At 35.4% G+C, this 17,128-nt stretch overlaps 1 protein-coding gene across 1 annotated transcript; it reads right to left on the bottom strand.

Moving 5' to 3' along the window:
* Nucleotides 1–106: 106 nt before the first annotated feature.
* Nucleotides 107–15,336, bottom strand: LOC144573124 (sister-chromatid cohesion protein 3-like). Its single transcript, XM_078322812.1, has 22 exons — nucleotides 15,167–15,336; nucleotides 14,035–14,203; nucleotides 13,290–13,402; nucleotides 13,105–13,197; nucleotides 11,514–11,677; nucleotides 10,623–10,859; nucleotides 9,999–10,143; nucleotides 9,345–9,523; nucleotides 8,761–8,906; nucleotides 8,427–8,554; nucleotides 7,739–7,903; nucleotides 6,784–6,945; nucleotides 6,097–6,297; nucleotides 5,333–5,470; nucleotides 4,931–5,131; nucleotides 4,244–4,388; nucleotides 3,837–3,943; nucleotides 3,474–3,614; nucleotides 2,746–3,008; nucleotides 1,015–1,136; nucleotides 589–861; nucleotides 107–312 (listed from the first exon to the last, which is right to left on the bottom strand). The coding sequence occupies exons 1-22, from the start codon at nucleotides 15,209–15,211 to the stop codon at nucleotides 299–301; spliced, it is 3,351 nt and encodes a 1,116-aa protein (XP_078178938.1). The 5' UTR covers nucleotides 15,212–15,336; the 3' UTR covers nucleotides 107–298.
* Nucleotides 15,337–17,128: the final 1,792 nt, after the last annotated feature.

The following is a 17,128-nucleotide window of genomic DNA, read 5'->3' as shown; positions in this document are numbered from 1 at the left end:
GCCTCTTAGAAATCAAACAGCTGTGCATAGGTTACTCCACGTGTCCCATCAAGAACATTTAAGTTATCTAATTTGAGAGGAATTGGAACCACAACAAAAAACGACATATTGGAAGCTAACCCCTTAATTATCTGTACAGACTACAAAACATTTTTTTTTCCTTCTAAAATTGTTGTCAAAATACTCGAAATTATTGAAAAGCAAACAGATTCATAAGCAACATCATTAATAATGCTTACATCCAGTCAGTTCTATATATATGTGTGGCACAGGCTGCAATGGTCTCCACATTAATCACTTAAGCATTGCTTCCTGAGTAAAAAAATTGAGAACAAAATAATCAGAGATAGAAATGTTTTCCTGCTTTATTATGCTCCTTTACATGAACTTACTAGAGAGCAAATATGTTGAACCAATAAAATATGATATATACAAAGTATCAACTATGAAAAGCTGCATCAGATGTGGTCTATACCAAATTTATTCCTCCTGATATGGAACCAGTCCATCAAGAAAATGCAGGTTGCAAGACAAATTTATTGAATATTAATTGCCAAAAAAGAGAGGACAAAAACACAGAAGTTGCACCTGATTTTCTAGAAGAGCTGGGCTGACTACCACTCTGCTGGTGCTGGACCCGCATGCCACGCAGCTTGGCCGCAGATCTGATGGTGTTGATAAGGGGCTGGTAAGCCTCATCATCATCCTCGTGCCCATATCTTGCCTCATTATCTGAGCCACTGACGGGATCCACTTCCTCTTCGCTTGACGCGCCAGGCTCTTCAAACAGCTTCTTTGCAGGTGGAACATCTCTAACCTTTCGAGGCCGGCCTCTGCGCCTCACAGGCTTTTCCTCTTCATCTGGATGCAAGTTCAAAATTTATCAAAAATAGTGAAGAAAAAGGTGCAGTAGTGTGGTATATGGAACTTCACCACAGAAACAAAACCTTTTTGGTGTGGGCATATGGAACTTTTTCCATGGTAAAAAAAATGATGGAAAGAAAAGAAACAAACCAGGTACAGTCTCATTCTTGGCATACTTCTCACGCAAAAATGCAACAAAGTTGCTGCATGGATTCCAAGCGAAATTTTCGTTCATGTTAACATTTTCGATTCTCTTTTCTAAATCCTTCAAGCTACACAAAATAGAAATATAACAAAATAAATAAAAGAAAAAGAAAAATTAATTGAATCATAACATATATAGCCTGCTCAGAGACTACACTTTCATAAACAGGCCTCCTTTTGCCTATATTTAGCTCACATTACTTCAATAGAATTCTTTAGCCCACATTACTTCAATAGAATTCTTTAGCCCTTAAAAACACCTCAAATTCCATTCAAGTCAAGAGCTTCAAAATAACCATGTCTGTTCTACACTGTTGACCAACAAAAGAAGGACTAGGATGATGCTTTGTGACTCAAGCTTATGCGGAAGATGCAATGCGCATGAGGAGACAACACTTCATGTACTTCGAGATTGCATACATGCAAGGAGTATTTGGGAACAGGTTGTACCCTATGTCAATTGGAATAAATTCTTTGCTCTACCATTAATTGATTTTATCATGGCAGGTTGTAGAGAGGAGTTTGCAATGGAACAAGGCGCAATAATGTTCGGAGTTGGCCTTTGGTTGATTTGGAAGAGACGAAACATAGCGATTTTTCAAGGGGAAGACCAGATCATAGAGGGCCCACTGTATGTGCTGCGCAACTTCATTACACATGTGAGGATGGCCGAACAAATTGAAAGAACAATGGGTTCTAGTATAGAGACAGAAACACAACCAACAGGGTGGAGGAAGCCGGAAAAAGGTTGGTATAAACTGAACACGGATGGGGCACGAAATAGACCAATAGGTAATGCTGCTGCTGGAGGTCTAATACGAGATGAACATGGCTTTTGGTTGGGAGGATTCCAAGCATCTTTAGGTTCGATTTCAGCTCTAAATGCTGAGCTCAAAGCTGTCCAACTCGGGCTCCAAATGGCATGGGAAAAAGGGTTTGGCAAGATGATTGTGGAGACCGATTCTGCAGAAATTTTCCAGATTTTACGAAGTGAAAGAGAAGAAACTGAAAACAGCACTTTGGAGCAAATACGGGTGCTGCTGGCCAAAAATTGGGAGGTGAAGATCATGCGAACCGAGAGAAAATGGAATGGTTGTGCTGATCTATTAGCAAAAAATGCACTTTCAAGTGGCATTATTTTTAAATCCTTAAGTTTTATTCCCCATTTTATAAATAATTTGTATTGTGCGGATGTATTAGGTGCAAGTTGTAGCAATCTGTTTAATTATGCTTAATAAAATGGGACGTATACTTCTCTGATGGCTATGCCGAAGGAGGGGTGTGCTTTATTCCCATGTTTGATCAAAAAAAAAAAATAACCATGTCTGTTCTACACAACAAGAAATTTTATTACTCAAATTAAAAAAAAAGTGTGCTTAACCTAACACATGAGAACTCTTTACTCAACATCATCCTCTATTTAGATAAGATAGGAGAGGCAATTAATGACTATGAAGAATTAAGATATGGTGGGGCTTACAAGACCTGTCACATTTTGGAGGGCCATAGATGGATTACTACCTTCAAAGTATATTAATATAAGATAATAGCATGCTTGTTAAGTATATCAGGTGAACATAGACTGCAAAAGGACATCAAATTGGAAAATTGCTTATTTTAGTAGCTCTGAAGGAGAAGAGGATTGTGAAAGTAATTAATAAAGGAAAGCAAACATACATATCAAGAACATCAGCTGAAGGAAGCTTTGAGACAAAAGGTATTAGAGCCACCTCAAGAAATATAAGAAGGTATGGGGCGTCAGAGAAGGCAAATTCAACACCGTCCTTCACGATCTTTATAATCTCCGATTTATGTTTGTTTACGGCTGCACCTACAAATGTGCCAGACAGCCTTGAGGCAAGCTCCTTGCAATCAGAGAGAGACTTGCCTATTTCTAGTTGGTTCCCTTTTAAAACACTGGTCATGTATCGGTGGTATGCCTGTTTAATAGGAAGTGGTAGCTCAGTGTTAGTATCCCCTGTTTTAATTAAATATTGCATGAAGAGCCTGAAATAGCAAATAGCAGCATAGTTTTTGCAACAACAAACCCCCCCCCCCGCCCCACGGAAAATCTATGCTCTTTTCATCCAGTTTCCCATAGGAAATCAATAGTACTTTTGATGTCAAAAATTACTAGTACAATTGGTGGTTAGTAACCCAACAGAAGTTCTGTTCCATATATTCTATAACAGTACAACTAGTACACACCACCAGAGCAAACCCTCTCAGGTTTTCAGAACTTGGTACATGGTAGGAGTCCTGAGTCCATCTTTTAATAGCCTTACAAAAAATATGTTAAAAGAGTATTTCGGAGGACAGAACAACTTTGAATATTCCTGTCCCTACACACAAGCACACAGTGCACGCACACACACAAAACCACAGAAGAGGCAGGTAGAAAGTACCAGTTTAAGGGCCTCAAGAAATATGAAAGGTATTTCTTCAGTAGATGTTTTCTTTAAAGAAGTGATCAAGTGCTTAATTATCTCAGTGGTGCTAACACCATGAAGCGTGATATGTGAAATTATCTCTGGACCAAGATACCCCTGTAGGATAACATAAAAGTACGACATTATATAGATACCTCAACAAAAACTATTGTCATGAATACTATTTCACACCTAAAAGGAACAAGTGTCAAGAGTCATGGAATAATGTCAAATTTATGGATATACTTCTACTCTTATGCACAAACTTAGTAGAACAACTTAACTGAAATACACATCAATAATCATAATAAAAATGGTGCATCTGTACAGTTATCAAACCTTTGGGATAGTGTTAGTAGCAACTAATTTAGCAGCTGCTATCATGACAGCATCTCTATTGGTCTCTTCAATATATTCTTGATTAGCCTCTTCATCCTCTGTTTCATCTGAAACTTTTAAATATACCTTAGCAACAGAAAATATGAAGATATTCTACTAAACACAGCACATATTTTTTGAAGAATAAAAAAAACCTCTTCTTATTAAAAATCAGAACTTTGAACTGATCTAAACCATAAACATAGCATTGTAGCAACAAGGATGTGCATTCAATAAACTTTTGCAACAGATGGTCCATGGTTTTTAGTTCTAATAAACTATAAATTTGCATAATACCAGATGGTTCTGGCAATAACAGAAATAAAGATTTCTGTAAAAATGCCTCTACGGCAATAGCTATGAGTTACCTGATATAGTTAGCTGTCCTTCGCAGAGCTTCCAAAAGTTTTGAACAATAGGTAGATCCGGTACATAACCCAAACATTGCAGTTTTGTTGAAAAGAACTTTTCGTTCTTGAAGTAACACCAAATCTCAGCAGTAATGATGGACACCTACAGAACACAACCAAAAATACCCATCAGTAAATTATGATGAGAGAATGTAAAATACAAAGCACTGCCTTTTGATATTATATACAACTTCTATCCTTTTGTAATATCTGTTAAGGATCTCAAAATCCAACAACAACAACCAAGCCTTTAGTCCCAAACAAGTTGGGGTAGGCTAGAAATGAAACCCAATCACAACTATGGGTTTCATTTCACGACCCTCCTCCTTTATCCTGGTTTGGGACAGGATGTTTCTTACTTGTTGAAAAAGCATGTAGTGCTTCTGAAAGGAGAGAATATACAATCAGTCAAAAACCTCAGATATCTAAGTAATTTATATCAAGTTTTTTATTGAATAAAATGGCGAAGAAAATAATGATGATGAAATTGGCCCCAAAGCAATGCATCAGGAAGAGCGTCCATAATATAATAACATTGCCCCCAAACTCAAAAGATTTAAATAAAAACTATCATACATCAGCACTTTGATTCAGCTAAGGTAAAATACCAGACCTGTCTGTTACAAATAATGTTTTGGAACATACCCGACAAGAGAGCACACTTGTGCTTCTTCCCTCGGACTGATCATCTAGGAGGGTCTCGGTGAAGGAATATAGCTGATGAAACAGCGTATTTCTCTTGCTCAGAAGAGTCTCCATGGATGTCTCATCAGGGTTCTCCCCATCAATGGTATGAAGAGACCACACAACACTAAGATGCATGTTGAGGAGAAGAAAGCTCTTTACCTGCATTAAGGGTTCTTAGTTAGGCAAAGCAAATAATGAAGTATGAAATAATTTATCAAAATCCAATTTTTTTAAATGTTTCACAAAATCAATTATAAACTCTATATACAGATAAAAGGATGTATTAAGGAATTATTTATGGCAACATGCATATCTATTGTTAAAAGTTGAGAAGATTACTTGTAACATATAACATAGTACCTCATTTTCCATCTCAGGTAAACTACCAAGGATGCCTGCCATATCCTCAAATAAACCATCGCTTGACACAGGCTTTGTCAGCTGAAGCTCGTAAAGTCGCTTAAGATTAACCAAAAGTGAATATTCATCATCTCCTGCCTAAAAAAATAAATAACCACAATGAAGAAAAACAGCAGCTGTTTAATGACAAGTATCATGCTTGTGTTTCTGTATGTTCACAGCTTGGAACCAAATGACTGTTGCAGATATTAAAGCTGCAATAGTCAGGTAACAGTACAACAACACCAAGTATCTACCAACTTTTTGGACCGTCATTTGATGTGTAAAGCTCAATTACACCTAACAAATCCTGAATTATTCCATTCAAATATTGTTAGTTCAGATAAAAGTTAAAAAATTATATCCAAGTCGAACCCTACTTTCTGTATGTCCACTGCTAGAAAACCGAGACTGGCTACCAGATTCAGAAATGGTGATCAGTCATGTCCAGTGTCAAAAGCTAAATTACACCTCATTAATCCCTGATAATTCAACTTCAAAAAGGGGAAATACGCAGTTTTACTTAATATTTTTTCTTTTCAAACCAAATACATACCCCTCAACATCCCCTACATAACACTACAATCCCAAACCACTCCTTTTCCTCTAAGATCAAGTGTCATGTTGCTTTGAAAAAACTGGCTAATACAGGCTCAATTATGCTTTGCCTCAAATAACTCCCGATCATAGTTACAAAAATATTTGACAAGTATATATCCATATACCTCAACTTCCTTTATGGCATTCTTCAGTTTTGAAACGAGTTCACTTTCTAAATCATTTAGTTTGCTTTGTGCATAGTCTTGTAGGTCAGCAGGACCTTCAGTTGAACAGAATACAATTGCTTTGATGCAAGACCTCAGGGTAGCCTTTTCACTGTGCTTGAAGAATGCATCAGATATCAAATCCATAACTGCCTTGAAATTCTGAAAAGTCAAATCACAAAATAAGGTCATTTAAATTGATGATTAGAGCAAGGATTCGAACTGGCCCTTGGTACTGAACTGAGGTACTGGTTTCCTCAATTCCAGAACCCTTTATTATTCTGGAGTTGGTTTTATTAGACTGCTTAACATCAAAAAGTTCAAATATGGACGACGAAAGTCCTAAGACAAAACTACAAATGTGACCAACACACCTGTACCGTCTCAAGTGACTGAACAGTCACCTAACCATCTCAGATGTATACATAATACTGGTACGAAGATGCAAAAGCAAAATTAAAAAGGGTAGAATTGAAGATACATGAGCTAACCAATAAAATACTAACACAATTGGGTATCAAAAATGTCCATAAGGTCAAATTCACAACACAATCGAGATTTAAGCCTAAACTAACCAGTTGATCACTTCCTAACATGTCAACAATTTCATCAACTTCCACTAAATAGATTGAGAAATGAAATGCTCGCCTGTTCCTGTCTCTTGAAAGAATACATCTCTAGCTTCAACAGAGGAAGCATATCGATCAGAGGTGAAACCTTGGCTTTGTCGGCCACGTACTTGCCCAGGAGCTGTGGATAACTCTTCAACATGGCTGAGGTTATTTCTTTTCTATTGTTCTCTAATGCTTCCTACAATTAGCACATCATCTAATGCATTGAGACTAGCTTTCGTTGGAGAAAAAATTAACACAACTATGTTTTATTTCTTCTATGAAGAGCAAATTGAGCTAAAATGATCAAATATGGTACATTAGGAAAGAATAGGAAAAATTTGTGGATCATGCCCCTAATAAAACTAGGTCTACAATAAGGCTAGATGGTACAACTGGTGCAGAATATGGTAATCAAGGAAAATTGGCACTTAACATATGTAACAGCCATGACAGGAATAATTAGTGAAATGATCTTTTGTACCAGTTGAACTGTTGAATTAAAGGACAATAAGAAGTTGACTTTTGTACTAAACTGGAGCAACTTCCCTAGTTCATTTGCTGTTTCCATGATAATGTTAAGGGTTTTCATCCACCTTCCATTTTTGAGTTTGACCTTTCCTCCATCCAAATTTCCAATGAATTTGTCAGAGGTTCAATGAGAAACCACGCCTGTAGTGCATTGCATCTTTGACGTGGCAAATGCTGTGATTCTACTAACATTTGATGTCCAGTGGGAAATACCCATTAAGGTTCAATTATGCAGCACTTTTAATTAACATTTTAAAATCTATAACAAACTGTAGAAAAATGGTTAAGAAACACATTTGCCTACCAAACAACAGCATAGAGCCATTATTCACCACTGCTATGAAAATGCTCAATCACTACCCCTATTGCCTATTTAAACATTTGAAATGCATTTTAAGCAATAACAATTACAGTAAAATAAGATAAAGCACAAAACGAAGGCTAAGGACAATTGTGTTCACCTTTTGAGCCTTGGTTAGGTACTGCTTTCTGTTGTCAATGGCTGGTACAATTCTCTCTCCAACTGCCTTTTTGGCAGATGCATTCAGAAGCCGGACTAGGTTGGTACCATCAGTGTCAGGAAGTCCTTCATCATCATTGAGGATAGAAATTATACACTTCCAGTCCTAAAAATAAACAAGACCAAGGTTTCTTTAGATGAAGTAAACCATGGTATGCGATGTCAATATCAGTTACACTTACACTTACATGCTGAAAACAAAGTGACTACAAATATGTATGGAAGTACTGTGACCTGTAAAAACACCAGCAATATGTATAGAAGATACTGGACTTGGTCCAAGTCTAAAAATCAACTATGTAAACAACGATACTGTACAAGACAAAAATAAATAGGAATGCAACTTTTTAATGAAAACATTCACAGGCTCAACGTTTGACAGAAAGATTGAAGGCCAGGTCACATCGAATTACAAAGATCCTTTCATATTGCTTAAGCAAAGAGAAAAGAATCAAAAGATCAAAACACTAGAAAGTAGAAACCTACTACCCCCATGGTGCCATCCCAAAGATAAGCAAATGCACATACAATGAGCCTAGTATTTATTTGCTGATAATTTTTTTTTTCTTATCATAAAGGAGATGGATAGATCAGAGAAAAGAAAGGAAAATAGTAATAAAGAAGCGCACTTTGACGGCCTTCATATCGTCCCAAATGTCATCTATTACGTAAGCACTTAGAACTGGATCATCAGAAAATTCCCTCAGAATTTGTAAAAGCCGACCAATATGAACTTCCGACGGCTCACCATCACCATCTGAAATACAAAAATTCTCAGTTTGAGCACTTAATCAAACCATAATGTAACATTACTCTTGTTTCAAAATCCTAACTAAGCAAGCATAAAGAAATCAACCGGGAAACTATTAAAGCACAGACAACTAAGCTAACCAAAACACTAGAAATGGTGCAGAAGCATGAACACACAAAGACATATGCGCTTGCACGAAAAGAACAATTAACCTCTTGATACAGCTTGAGAACTCTTGATATTTTGCGCAATTAGGTGATCATACACCAACTCTCCAATAGCACGCCTGATCATAGGAGGCTCGTCTATAAGCAGATCATATAAGGGGCCCAGCTCATCATCAGTCAATAGTTGATGCCTACACCAAAGTTACTAATGTCACAACAAGCAATGTGGACTGTCTATTGGTTCAGAAAATATTGTTATATATATAAAGGATGTAAACTGTGTCAGTATGGTAATATATTATATCAAAAGAGTATAATGCACCAAGTACACATAAAGTGGAAGATTACTTGGCGCAACTTGGCTATGCCTACATTTGGGAGCCAATATCACTTCCATTGATAGATGAACAAGCAAAACAAAAGAACCATATGCCAGTAGGTATCGGCGATATGCTGCCTTACTTGGCATATACCAACAACACCCCCCCCCCTGCGCACGCACATACACACATGTATATATACATAAATATGTGTGTGTGTGTGTGTGTGTGTGTGTGTGTGTGTGTGTACCTCAGAAGCAGATAATTTAGTAAAAGAAACTCAATTAAGGAGATAATAACAGTATGTACCTCAGAAGCAGCTTTAGAAGGCCAATTGCTGACACCGCCACCGAAATGTCGATGTCATCAGCCATCTGAAGCATCCTTTTGCTAAAACGGTCTGTAAAGAGACTGAGAGACGGTATATTGTCATCAGTCTCGTATATGCTCTGCAATGCAAGAACTGAGGTTTTCCTGACCAAGGCATTCTACAAAAGGAAACAGCATAACATGAGCGTAGTTAGTAGTTCCACTAAGCATCATGCATAATATGAGAAGCATAATGACAATTTCAAATAAATTAGTTGAGATAAGGTCCACATATGTCAAAGCAGTACAGAATTAATGATATTACATATTTCTCTGTTTTCAGATGAAAGCTAGGAGGTTGAGGAACAGGCCGTCCCCTGATCATGGACAGCACTTGTAGTGTACCAACATTATGCACCTTGCACCTCAAAGCTGGTGTCAATTTATTGGTATTTTTTGTTTTTTAGTATAAGACTACGATAATGTTAAGGTTTTCCTCTTTCTCTCTCCCACAACCTAGCTTAGAGTTGATTTGAGTTCTACAAACTTCCATGCATTGTGGATCAAATAAAAAAAGTAAAAGCATGAAAAGGAATAAATCTGCACATGCATTCTTTACCAGTCATGCACCCTCTCATAACGACATATAATTACCTTGTCATTCAATGTCCAACCAAGATATTTTAAATATGAATCTTGCAAGAAGAGTGAAGGGTAGTTGACAATCCATAAACCAAGAGCTCTGATGCATGTCATCCTTATTTCAGGCTCAATATCTCGATATCTATGCATAAATAACCTGATAAAAAAACAAAATCAGCAATGTACGAGTAATGCTCTCTAAGAAGATGTATTTCAACATAAAATCATGACACTTCATGATAGTAGATGTTCTACATCTTGTTTCAATAACCTGACAAAAAGAAACAAATTATAAACTTACATAATAGTATGCCCCAATCTAATGAGCATTCCAAAATTAAACCCTAAACAGTAAACCTAATCTTCAAAGCAAAGTGTATGCTAAAAAAAATTAAAAACAGACAATGAACCCCTTCTATAGAAGAAAATGTCTGAAATAATCCTGTCAACATCCACTCTCCCAACACTTGAATAAAGGCCTTCTTCAGGGGCAAATGGGGTAGTCAATTTTTAAAAAAGAATGTTCTAATGTGTTTGTCATCAGCATGTCTTGTCAATAAAAAGTAACTTTGAGGCATATACTTATGAATTGTACCAACTAGGACTTGTATCAGCTTGCCCTGATAAAATCCTTACCCAGTAAATACTTTGCGCATCATCTCCTCCAAGGCGTTTATCTTCTCATGGGTGGCCTGCAGCCTTCTATTAAGTGACTCCACACGGGGCCCATCATTTCCCTTTTTCTTCTCGGCATTCAATTGACGCTGAGTTGTCTCACGTTGTTGGATTAGCGTCTTCCCAACTGAAATGTATGTTGTCACAACTTGAAGCCCAATTAACGTGGCAACCTGGCGGTAAATCCTAGGTGGCGTGCTGAAAGATATGAATAGTACCTTATGAATGAGAAGGACAGAGATAGAGAGAGAGGGAGAGATTCTAATTCCAAAATAACAGATGTAAAAGATATATAATGAGATGCACATACCACCAAATGGTCAGATTAAATTTAGTTTCATATATTCCTAGTTTACAATTTTGATATCAGTGGGTTCATGAATTAGAATTCAAGAGATTGCCATCATTTATATTTTCAAATCCAAAAGAACACTATGGCTCTGTGCCTATTTATATATTATCTTTTATTAAGCTAAGAAATGTTGCAGAAATAGATGTACCAAATTATCAATACAAATTTACATATCTTTCGCACATCTTTTTTTTTTTTTTTTTGCAAAACTGAAAATATCTGACGTGGATTATTCTTTTAGAATTTATTGCAGGATAAAAAATCCAAACCAAGACATCTTATTCAACTTGATAAGTTTTTGGAGAAATATTAAAGAAATCTAAAAATGTTTCAGATGAGCAGGTTAACCTTTTCCCGTTGAGCTAATAATCAAACTAAAAATTGAAGGTAATCAATAAAAATTGTAGCATACAAAATTGCCATGTTTTAGATGACAGATTGAGCTTTATTCCACTTGAGCTAATAAATCCAAACAAACAATGATTAAGGTGAGTGCATACCATGACAATGCAATGACATAGTCCATGCATCTTTCAAATAGTGCCTTGTCAAACAAAGGCCCTTCCTGACACTCTAGCACCAGAGCTTCCCAGAATGCCCCTAGATTCTCCTTGAAATTTTTTAGCTCTTTCTGTTTTGAGTTGTAATAATCTTCCGCCACACCCTGATTTAATAAGTAACACAAAACTAGAAACACTTTCCCAAATTTGAATATAATTGTAAAGATAGATACTAAGGTCTTGTGACATCATCCCAAATTATATATATATATATATATATATAAAGAGAGAGAGAGAGAGAGAGAGGTTGGCTACTCACATAAGTATATGAGGGCATATGCTTATTAGTCATTTTTGCATTTTTAATGTCCAAATGGTCAATCTAAAACACTCAATATGTTCTTCATATTAGAAAGTGCTTGGAGACCAAATTTTACATTTTTTGGGATTTTTTACTATTTTTTTAGAATTTTTCAAAACAGTGGTTTTATATTGTAAAAGAAAAAAAAAATTAAAAACACAGTTTTAAAAAATTCTAAAAAAATAGTAAAAAAAATTTCAAAGAATATAAAATTTTGTTTCCAAACACATTAATATGGAGAACATGTTGAACGCTTTAGATCGACCATTTGGACATTGAAAACGCAAAAATGACTTGCAAGCATATGCTCTCATATGCTTACGCAAAAATGACTTATTATATAGAGAGAGAGAGAGATTGACTAATATGCTTTCGGCCGAAGTGCTACCGATCCAAATTAAAAAAAAAATGAATTTGAAACTTCGAACTAAGTAGTTCAGTTTATTGGTTATATATTGAAATTGTAGAATACCAATTTTTACTATTTTAGGAAAAAAATTTACTATTTTTTATGATTTATGAAAGATGGCAAAAAATGGCCTAAAAATAAAAGAACCGATATTTTAGGCCATCTTTTGCCATCTTTCATAAATCATAAAAAATAGTAAAAATTGGTATTCTTCAAGTTCACTATATAACCAATTTACTAAGCTACTTAGTTCGAAGTTTCGAATTCGGTTTTTGAAATTTGGATCGGTAGCACTTCGGCCGAAGTGCGCTACCGAAAGCATATATATATAATAAGATTGTTATTTTTAAATAATCCGAATTTTTCCCTTGTGCAACTAAAATTCAAAATCTTTGGATTTTATCATGGAACCATGTAAACAAAAGTTAAGTAAAGCAAGAAGGTGAACGAAAGGAACTCCATAAAAACCTAGCAACATGATATGCAATTGCTTGATTTTTTTAAATTGAATAATGGTGTAACTAATTCATGTTATAGGGAGTAGAGTACAATTTCCAATATTTGACGGAATACATCTTTGCCTTTATCTTAGTCTAACGTCTAACGGTTGACTGCTATTATCAAATATACCCAAAAGACCGGGTGTTGGTGGCAACTTGCATATATGAGAAGCCATATGTATATTTGCAAATGAGAGCAATCATAGATAATATTTGCCAAAATCAATTCCCGATTCATACAATTCCTGAGAAAATTTGTTGAAAAAGTTTAGCACAAAAAAAGAAGATATGTTCTAATAAGAAAAAAAAACAAACACATACATTTCTGGCAAGATCAACGAGAGCGCCAACAACTTCATCAACACTAGTATCATCAATTATTTCCGGATAGAGTCGGTACTTTGCACCACAGGCCTGACATGTGGTAAAACAGATTACTTTATATAAAACTTGAAACTCTTCTAACTGCAATGGGAAAGGGGTAAAATCAGTATGCCAAGTGTTACCTCAAAAATCATCATGAGGAGATCAACAAAAGCAGATTTCGGATCTGTCTCGTATTTTTCAACCCATCTTTTGACCACACTATTAATTAGCTTCCCGTTATATTTAATTACATCTGCATGCATGAATAAAGAGTGGTTACAATCAAAATATTAAAGATCAACACCAATGTTACAATCAGCAAATATCAACACCTAATTTTCACCTGAAACAATGGCTTATGAAATCTTAAAACTCCAGGTCAAAGAATGCAATTTCAGATTGTGCGGTATAGACCAGTCAGCTACAAGTGTAACACATTGGAAACTGAAATTCATTTTTTTTGTCATAATATATGCCCTTTTCTTATTCAGATGCATATTTTTACAAATCTAAGTTGTCTGTAGACAGCCCCCTACCAACATGTATCCAACAACATAACAATATCTTATTTTCTTAGCCAAATTTAAATATCTCCACCATTACTAAATTACTTTACCAAAACAGAACATTTTGAACTAACTAGTTTCTGAGCATTCAAAAAAGTCTTCAGTAAAACGCTCTGCTCTATCAGTTACAGAAAACAATGTTTCAATCTTTTTCCTAATCATAAACTAATATTAACTAATCACTCAAGATATGATAAAGTAAAAATTCATCATTTATGGAAGGATCCAAAAGTAGAACCAAAACTAATAGCCAGTGCTAAAGTATTTTTATTTGCTCCAACAACTCTATCAAACTTTTGAATAACAATAGAAAGATAACCTATCAATGTCTGATCATCTCTCCAGCCTGCAGCACGAGATGCTGCTGCCCTGCGCTTTGCTTTTGCTTTGGGCAAGAAATCATCATCATCATTGAACAAGTCATCTGGTGATCCAGTTGACTTGCTTGGATCTGCTCCCTCTTCCTGCTCTAAAACCCTAGCTCTCTTCTGTAGCACCAAAAAAGAAATTTCAGTTGACACAGTAAGCCAAAATTTAAAAAATGAACCCCAACTACATCTCAATTAAACCCGCTAACATTAAATTGTGCATGACTTTAAAACAAGATTCAGTTGTGCACCATCCATTCAAGACATATCAGTTTTGCTTTCTGTATCCCTCATTTTATGTAACTAGAACAAATATTTAGCCTCCTACTCACAAAATATGGCCACAAAAAGGAGCAAGTAAACTTTGGATGACCCAACTTTTGCATGAAACATGTCCTCAACTTGTATAAACTAAGAATCGACTTCACCTCAATTTTAGACAGTGTGAACTTGATTTGCCCTCATGGTCAACTAACCACTATACCAACCACATAAACAAAGGCCACGAAAATTGGAAAGTCACTGGTCAAGCTGATAATGATGTCAAATATCTGTAACAATTTGGGAAATTAGGACTTAGGGAAGTATTTGGTTTCAAATAAGCAAAGCAGGACTGGGGTTAACCATCTCTAGCAACATTAGACTTGAAAAGCCTTTAATTTTGTAAAAACTCGGAGCAGGACAGTAAAAATGAAACATTAAAGAAAAAATGTTGGTCAGAGGACTCTACATTCCCTGTAATTGGCCTGTTCCAAGGGAAAAACTTAATGTACAGTTCTAGAGAGAGGAAGAGTTGGGGCAGCTCTGAATAACTTGTTCATTTTTATAGGAAACAGAATCTGGTTGTTATTCTTGTATCTGCAGTAGATATATTAGTTGCTACCACTGAGTACCTACAACAAATCAGGCTCTTCCAGTTGTACTACAGTTCCAGAAGACGAGTAGAGTGATAATTGAAATTTCGCCTCTACTGAAGACTGTCGTTTTCGTTTGGCTAAAACAAGTGGACCAATTAAGCTAAAAATGGGAAAAGTTATTGCGAAATAAGAGGGAGGAGAAACGAGAAGAGAGAAAAAAACAAACCGGGCGACGAACCGAGGCTTCTGAGGGAACCGCGACCTGCTCCATTGGTGGAGAGAGGCGAGGAGGGAGATCGGTAAAGTGAAACCCTAAAAATGGAGAAAAATTTGGAGGGAAAAGATGGGAACAAGAAAAAGAGATCGGCGAACCTTACGACATAATAATAATAATACAATAAGATTTCTTTTTTCGGTTTTAGAATTGACGAGTCGCTCCAGTCCCGGTGTCATAAACCGGTACCGGGCCGGGCCGGGCCGTAGCCCGTGTTAGATTCGTGAAGAAAAGAAACAGCATGGATGGACCCTGAAAGCTTTCTAGTTTCTGTAACCTGAGCTGAGCATCTCCGTGTATTATAGTGATCGGACGGGTGGGATTTGTTTGGGCGGACGCGCTCTTTGGAAGATTTTTGCGTGCAGAATGCAGACAAGTATTTGAGCTACTCGAGGTCGAGGCAATCGACTAATCTTTTGTTTTTTAATAATAATGGGAAATCGAGTAATCTAGAATCTAGAGAATAGAGATACACTTGGCATGCGGACCCGGATTCTTCCTCCCTCGGACAGACTGCGTATTCAAAAGAATAAGAAAATGACAAATTGCCACCAGTTATTTCTTGTTCTTTTGTGTCATGAACTCTTGAGGTCTTTGTCATTTTCAATTGAACACTCATTTTTATATATTTTTTTTTTCTTAAAACAGTATGAGGGCCCGAATTCAAGACACAATTTTTAGTTGAATTTTAAACTTGAGACTTCTCCTATGATCATATCTTAATATTGTTTCTGTTTAAAACGTGCATGGCAATATATTTCTTTAATACTAATGAGAATGAGAATGATCAGAACTGAACTGTGATCGGACAGTCCAAAATCTAAACATATATAATAAATATAATGACAATTCGGTCATCCACTGCTCAACCATTCTTATTTTTTATTATTCATTTTTAAGGCAACACGGATTATTGTAGTCGACAAATTAAGAGTCAAACAAGTAACTCAATATATATATATATAGGGTGTGATTTTTACTTTTCATAAAATTTGTTGTGTGTGCGTGTGTTGTGGGCTGGGCTGTTCTTAATTATGTGCGTTTCCGCAACATGAATTAAGGAGTGGAGGATTAAGAGCTTAAGGAGCGCTAAGGAGTTCGTGTTCGGTAAATAATAAAGATTAAGATTGTAGTATATATTTGAATAGAAAATATATATTAGAAGTGAAAGACTATTTTACCCCTTCATGTTGTTGTTATTGTCATATGATATGATTTATCAATCAAATTGACTTATAATTTTAGTTAAAAGTAATTAATATGTTTCATCAAAATTAATATGTGTTAAATGTGACCATGGTTTATATTTTTTTTTTCTCCAAAGACGGAGTTATGTTGGATAAGTCAAATATAATTAATGTGTTATGTCAAACAAACAATAACTTGTTACTAACAAAAGACGTTGATTAAAATTACCATTACAGTTGTACCACCCATGGACTAGTAGCTGTACCGGCCACCCTTAAAAAAACTGATAAAACACATGCACATGCCAGTAATGTTAAGCAAGCAACACTTTTGTAGTCGCACGGGAGTTCAACAACATTAGGAAAAAATACATTCTCATATCAATAATATGATATTTTGGATTGTATATTTGGAATAGCGATGGAGAGAATAAATAAAATAGTGATTAATCTAATCTAATATTTAAACTAATATTATATTACATTTAATATCTAAACTAATATTTTATTTCATTTCATATTTAGACTAATATTATATTACATTTAACCTAATATTTTTTAATACTAATCGAATATTTTATTTAATACTAATCTATTTAAATATTATATTATATTTATTTATTGCTAATTTAATATTTTATTTAATACTAATCTAATATTTGAACTAATATTATATTACATTTATTATTTAAATTAATATTATATTATATTTAATCTAATATTTTAT

The sequence above is a fragment of the Carex rostrata genome, chromosome 21, assembly GCF_964058835.1.
Source record: "Carex rostrata chromosome 21, lpCarRost1.2, whole genome shotgun sequence".
Taxonomy (NCBI): domain Eukaryota; kingdom Viridiplantae; phylum Streptophyta; class Magnoliopsida; order Poales; family Cyperaceae; genus Carex; species Carex rostrata.
Note: the sequence above shows the minus strand (reverse complement) of the source record. Positions and strands in the feature narration are given on the sequence as shown.